Below are 7,289 nucleotides of genomic sequence, written 5' to 3'. Positions count from 1 at the left end.
CTTCTGCCTTCGCTGCAAACAACGAAATGATAGCCTTCTTCGCCAGTCAATCAAAAGAAAAACTGGAAATAGCAGCTTCAGTGATCAACTGTTTGAATGCTTTCATTGCAGGAAAGCTTGATCCACCAAAGTGGAGTCCTAATGATCTGTCTCAGATTCATCCAGATGATGTTGAAGAAATGGATATCACTTGGCAGATGGCAATGGCTGCCTTCAGAGCTCAAAAGTTTGTGAGAAAAACAGGTAAAAACAGGTGGGGAAATGCATGGAATGGAGCTGCTAAAGTGCCCTTTAATCTTCGTTGTTTCAACTGTCATGAGGAAGGACACTATGCTCGTAACTGCCCAAAGCCACTTGTAAACAGAGATCAAGCTTCTGCAGAATTAACGCAACCAGCAACACCTGGTCAACCTGCAACTCCTAATCGAGAAAGGGCTCTTGTGACCACTACCAGTATAGCAGATGCTGAAGCTTCTGGAAGTCCACAGCCGCAAGGATTAGCACAAGCACTGGTGGTACAGCCCAACATTCACTTTGATTGGTCTTCAGAAATTGAGCGTTTGAACATATCAGCTCCAGAGAATCAAACTGCTACATCCAACATTGCTTTCATGACCTCAAGCGAACATAGCTCTAAGCCAGAGGAAGAGACTGCAGCTGATGATTTTGCATTCATGACTCAAATCCTGTCAGCACCTGTCAAAGGTCTCACGAAAGAAGAGGTAATTTCTGTTTTCTGCACTCCTGAATGTAGAGAACGAGTTGAGTCTTATCGAATTCACAACGCTGAGCTAATCGAAGACTATAATGAAATTAAACGTAAAAATTTTACTTTAACGAAAAACGAAAAACTTTTCAAAGAGAAAATCGAAGCTCAGCGTAAGGACATCGTTCAACTCAAGGACGATGTCAGTGTAGCCGAAGCCCAACTCATGATAGTCAAAGAAAAATTGTGTGAGGTGACTAAAGAACTGGAGAATGTTAGGGATAAATATCAAATAAATCAATTGAACATTAAGAAATTCGATTCCTCCAGTAAATTAGTCAAAAATCTGTGCGATCAACAATTGGCATATTCCAAAAAGAAAGGGTCAGGTTTGGGCTATAATCAGACTCCTCCTCCGTACAATGATAATTACACTTATTTGCCAATGACAGAGGAGGAGATGCTGAACGAAAGTAAAATGACATATGGTTCAAATAACAACAAATCGTCTGTTCATAACAGACACGTTGAGCCACAAAAGTCCTCACCATTGAATTTTGTTCCTAAAGGCACAATTGATCCTAACGTTTCATTGTCATGTGCAGATGATAGCTCTGAAGTAAAATGTGGTGATGTTCATGGGAGTGAACCAGTCGTTATTGCAAATGTGTCTGAACCTTTTTTTGAACATTATTCTGAACCTACTGAGTCTGACATTGCTTTTACTAATTCTTTGTTTGCGTCGTTTTCTGCTTTCGTTTCGTCTTGTGAGCCTGTTGTTTTGGGCAAAACTGATAATGTTTGTGTGGATGATTTGAACAATAAGTGTGGTGATGAATGTTTTTCTTCAAATGCTTGTGATACTAACATACCAAATGTTTCAGCTTGTGAAAATGTTACAGGTGAGGTCCCTCAGGATGCATTCAGTGAAACCACTGAAACGCCTTCTCAAGAAAATCAAGTGTATCCTGATTCTTCTTCTGAATCTGTCTCAGTGGGAGTCCCTAATGTTGAATCTAGTGGGACCCCATTGGAAACTGTGTTAAACAATGAATCTGAATCTGTGTCACAAGATAAATGCTCTGAAGAAATGCATATTGATGAAAATTTTTCAGGATCAGAAAAGAAATCTGAATTAGTTTCACATGATAAATGCATCAAGGAAGAGCATACTGTCGAGACTTCTTCTTGTTCAGGAAGTGAACCTGAATCAGCTTCAGATGATAAATGTGTTGATAAAACGCATTTGGATGAAACTCATACATGTTCAAATTCGGAATCAAGATTAAGTGAAAATGAAAAGAATGTTGGTCAAAACGAGAAATCATCAGAAGAAAATCAGTTAAAAGAAAAACCACAAGTCAAACATAGTCAGAAAACTAAAACGTTGAATCACACGAAATCAAGCAAACAGAGTCCAAATGTCAAAAATATTCAAAGTGTGAAACGTCAAACATGTTTTAACTGTGGCATTGCTGGTCACATTGCCAGAAATTGTGGTAAACTCCCAAGGACACCGAACAAGAAACCATCAGGGCGAAATCAGAAGGTCACATCTAATCGATATCACTGTTCGGAGTCCATGAAGTCTGCAAGGACTAAGACGATGAAGAACAACAATCATCATAGGACTAGACCTTCTGATCAGGATTGGAATGCAGCCAAACGCCATAATCAATATCAGAATAGACAAACAAATTTTTGGCGTAATCGAAGTAATTCTTTTGGTAACGTATTTGAAAGTTTTAATTCTAACTGGTCAAGACAGTTTTGGAAACCTAAAGTCAATGGCATGCAATCCAATCCAATGAAATCATATCATCAAAAGGTCGCCAACAAAAATGTTTCAAAATTTCTGAATAAAGATAACTTAGTTTGGCAGAGGGTAACGTATTTCGATGCTCAAGGAAAACCCAGATCCACTATGGGCTGGGTTCCTAAATCTAACTAATCCCGCTACTCGTGCAGGAACAGCTGTGGAGGACTACCGTGCGCCTCTGGTACATGGATAGTGGCTGTTCCAGGCACATGACAGGAGACTTATCCCAACTTGTGAATGTCAAAGAATTTAATGGCGGATATGTCTCATTTGCGGGAGGTGAATCTGGCAGAATCACTTTGAAAGGAACTGTTCAAAACGGTGTTCTCAGCTTTGAAAATGTCAATTATGTTCCAGAACTGAAACACAATCTGTTAAGTATTTCGCAGATTTGTGATCGAGGGAATTCAGTTCATTTTACGAAGAAGGGATGTCATGTTCTTAAGCCTGGGATTGTTATTCCAGAAGACTGGTTCTTGATGACAGCTGAAAGAAAGGGAAATGCTTACGTCATTGATATGAACAAGAAACCGTGTGAAGAGATCACTTGTTTATTTTCAAAGATTTCAGAGCATGATGGTCTACTGTGGCATCGTCGACTTGGGCACGTGAATATGAAAAATCTGAACCGTCTAGCTAAAGGTCAATTGGTACGAGATCTTCCGATCAAGGATTTCATGTTGGTGGAAAAATGTGTTGCATGTGCGAAAGGGAAAGCTCATCGAAAACCTCATAAGACTAAACCAGCACCTTCAACAAAAGCTGTACTCGAACTACTTCACATGGATCTTTTTGGTCCAGTGAATGTGCTGAGCATTGGGAAGAAAGCTTACTGTTTGGTAATCGTCGATGATTATTCTCGCTACACTTGGGTGTATTTTCTCAGTCACAAAAATGAAACTGCTGTCTTGGTAAAACAATTCATCACTTTGGCTGAAAATCAAGCGAGCACTAAGGTGAAGGTTATTCGATCAGACAATGGGACAGAATTCAAGAACGTGATTTTAGATACGTTCTGTGTTGATAAGGGAATCGATCGTCAGTTCAGTGCGCCTCGAACTCCACAACAAAATGGAGTGGCTGAAAGAAGGAATCGTACTCTCATTGAAGCTGCGCGTACTATGCTGGCTGATTCAAAGCTTCCTAGCTTCTTTTGGGCCGAGGCTGTTAGCACGGCTTGTTACGTCCAGAATCATGCTTTAGTAAACAAACGTCACATGAAAACCCCTTATGAGATTCTGGAAGGACGTAAACCTTCGGTTTCACACTTTCGCATCTTTGGTTGTCCATGCGTATTATTACTAATGGACTCCAACGGAAAGTTTGAAGTCAAAGGTGACGAGTGTTACTTTATTGGATATGCTAAAGGCTCTGCTTATAGGGTATACAACAAAGTAACTAAAAAGGTCGTCGAGTCGTGCAACATTGAGTGGCTTGAAGAGAATGCTACGGACGCTAGAGTTGGTCCAGATTGGTTATACGATTATTCAGCTCTGTTTAAATCATTTAACATTTTGTCAAGTGATGTTTCAGTTGCAGGTGTGTCTATTCCCAAACAACCATTGTCATTTGAAGATACAGAAGACGAAGCCCAGATGCAAGACAATGTGAAGCATCATACCGTTGATCCACCGGGAATGGTGTTTACGCAACATCCTACACCGACACCGATGGTCAATCAATCCCCTGAGGGTGCAGCAACTAGTGACTCTGCATTGTTTCCTGATCCAATTCCTGAGGATTGTACTGTCACTTCTCCTGTAGTTCACACTACAACCGCACCTAATGAGGGGGAGTCTAGCAACACCACCATTGAAGAGGAGATTGTACCTGATTTGGCCATACCGACGAGCGTTCAACGCAATCACCCAATCGAGAATGTGATTGGTCCTGTAAATGCAGGAATTTTGACCAGGAGTCAATCAGGAACCATTAACACTTGCTTATATTCTTGTTATCTTTCTCAAATCGAACCTAAAACCATTGATATAGCTTTGCAGGAACCTGGCTGGGTAGATGCTATGCACGAAGAGCTGAACCAGTTTGAAAAACTTGGAGTATGGAAGCTTGTCAAGTTTCCAGCAGGAAAACGTAAGCTTGGAACTAGATGGGTATTTCGAAACAAGCAGGATTCTGCGGGTGTCATTGTTCGAAACAAAGCAAGGCTGGTGGTTCAGGGATTTAGACAAATCGAAGGTCTGGATTATGATGAAGTATATGCTCCGGTTGCGCGACTTGAAGCCATCCGGATCTTTTTGGCTTACGCGTCATACATGGGATTCACTGTTTATCAGATGGATGTCAAGACCGCGTTTCTCTATGGAGATGTGAAGGAGGAAATTTTTGTCGAGCAACCGCCAGGGTTTGTGCATCCAGATCATCCTGAGTACGCCTACAAGTTAGACAAGGCGTTGTACGGGTTACACCAGGCTCCTCGAGCTTGGTATGCCACACTAACAGAGCATCTGTTGGCTCATGGATATACGCGTGGCACCATAGACCAGACTCTGTTTATCAAGAGGGTAGGACGTGATCAAATTTTGGTTCAAATCTACGTTGATGATATCATTTTCGGATCTACAAGCGAGGATCTTTGCAAGGAGTTCGAGAGAGTTATGAAGAAAAAGTTTGAAATGAGTGCTCTGGGGGAGATGACACTGTTTTTGGGTCTACAAGTCAAGCAGAGCTCACAAGGAATTCTGATTCATCAAGGGAAGTATGTGGATGATGTGCTGACAAAGTTCAAATTCACGGACGCAAAGCCTGCTGAAACACCTATGGCTGAGAGACCATTATTGACTGAAGATGAAGAAGGAGAGTCTGTAAATCAACGTCAATATAGGTCCATGATCGGGTCATTGATGTATCTCACAGCTAGTCGTCCGGACATCATGTTCGCTGTTTGCAACTGTGCACGCTATCAGGCTAATCCTAAAACTTCTCATCTTATTGCTGTTAAACGGATCTTTCGGTATCTTAAAGGCCGACCTCGGTTTGGCCTGTGGTATCCGAGAGATTCCAATTTTGACTTGTTTGCTTTCTCTGACAGCAATTTTGGAGGTACTGACAGTGACAGGAAATCCACTTCTGCGGGATGTCAATTTTTGGGTGATCGGCTCATTTCTTGGCAGTGCAAGAAACAACAAACGGTGGCGATATCCACAGCTGAAGCTGAGTATGTTGCTGCTTCTGCTTCTTGCTCTCAACTGGTGTGGATGCAACATCAATTGCAGGATTATGGTTTGACTTATCTTAACACTACTATTTACTGCGATAATGATGCTGCAATACAAATTGTTCGAAATCCTGTTTTTCACTCCAAAACCAAGCACATTGATATTAAAGTTCATTTCATTCGAGACTGTTTTGACAGAGGTCTGATTACTCTTGAACAAATCGACACAGATGCAAATGCTGCCGATTTATTCACCAAACCTGTCAACAGCTCGAAATTCAGAGTGCTTGTGGATTTTCTAAAAATGATCCGTTTTACTGATTGAGCATGTTTTGTTTTTCGTAGGAAAATTTGTTCATAAAGTTTTCTGTTCTTAGGTAGTTTTTATTTATGCACAAATTTAGGGGGAGAAAAATCGAAAAATACAAAAACATTGAAAAATTAAAAAAAAAATACAAAAAGAGGTTCAAAAGGAAGTGTGGCTGGACTGGGAAATGAAATGAATTTTCACATTATGGTCGAGGGCTGACTCATGTAAGACCAGTATCGAAATAGTTTGACTCTAGTATGATGTGTTGGTAGGCTCTATCCTTAAGATTGGAAACAATAAGCTGTTTCTGTTCAGAACTAAACTAGTACATGACCTCAGAAAAGAAAATCACTTGGAATTAGCTCATGTCTATTTGAATGTTTGTATGTTTTTCCCGATACACACAATTTTGATCTGATTCTGAAATCTTATCTGAAAAAGTCGTGTACCTCCTCTGCTGCATCCAGATACATGCTGACCTGGAGGTGCTAGGCAACGTCAGCTTCTGCTGCATCCAGATACATGCTGACCTAGCTGTACGTTGTCAATCTGTAGATCAATTAACACCCGAAAGAGGCCCTCTAGTGCCCAAAAGAAACCCAATAAACCTATATCAAATTGAGAAAACTCATTTGATCTGTATATTATATCTTCTCAATCTAAGATCTATTCTGTTCTTTTCTCAACCTATTCCCAGTTAAGATTTCAGAAATTTGGATTGGACTTGTGAAATATGTGGTAGGGAAACTGCTTGCATGATAGAGTGAGCTGTGTATAATTCCAGGATTTGATTAGTATTTGTTTGGGTGCTCATTATTAAAAATATCAAAACATGATAAAAAGAGATACAGGCAGTTATATGGAAAAGATCTAGGGAGATGAGTTTAAGAGGACAAATATACTGGCAATCGTCTAGATCATCCTCTAGTAGATCAGTGTTGATAAGTGAAGTCAAGCCCGAAACCTTGTGATTTGATCCCTGAATATCTATGCAAATTTCCTGTTCTTTATTATTGTAAATAATATTTTATTATTTAATTTTGTTTTTAGGTTTATTTTTGCAAACAAATGCTCAAAAGGTTTAATGGTAATTTTTATTAAATCAGATTTTTGAATTGGGTTTTATTAAAAAAATATTTATTGAAAGTTAGTTTGAGCCCAAGTCCATAAGGCCCAAGCTCAAAAGACTTGGGCCCATGAGAATCAGTTGAGTATAAAAAGGGTCATTACGAGTCACATTCCATTATTCACTCGCAATCTGTTCTCAAAACTCTCTCAC

General features: G+C 40.0%; 1 protein-coding gene across 1 annotated transcript; it reads left to right on the top strand.

The window, feature by feature from the left end:
- LOC118491125 lies at positions 1 to 1,386 on the top strand. Its single transcript, XM_035988598.1, has 2 exons — positions 1 to 722; positions 1,312 to 1,386. Exons 1-2 carry the CDS (start codon positions 27 to 29, stop codon positions 1,327 to 1,329), a joined length of 714 nt encoding a protein of 237 aa, XP_035844491.1. The 5' UTR covers positions 1 to 26; the 3' UTR covers positions 1,330 to 1,386.
- The last annotated feature ends 5,903 nt before the right edge of the window (positions 1,387 to 7,289 follow it).

This window comes from Helianthus annuus, chromosome 4, assembly GCF_002127325.2.
Source record: "Helianthus annuus cultivar XRQ/B chromosome 4, HanXRQr2.0-SUNRISE, whole genome shotgun sequence".
In the NCBI taxonomy this organism is placed as follows: domain Eukaryota; kingdom Viridiplantae; phylum Streptophyta; class Magnoliopsida; order Asterales; family Asteraceae; genus Helianthus; species Helianthus annuus.
The sequence above is the reverse complement of the archived record's forward strand: the minus strand, read 5'-3'. Positions and strand labels throughout refer to the sequence as shown.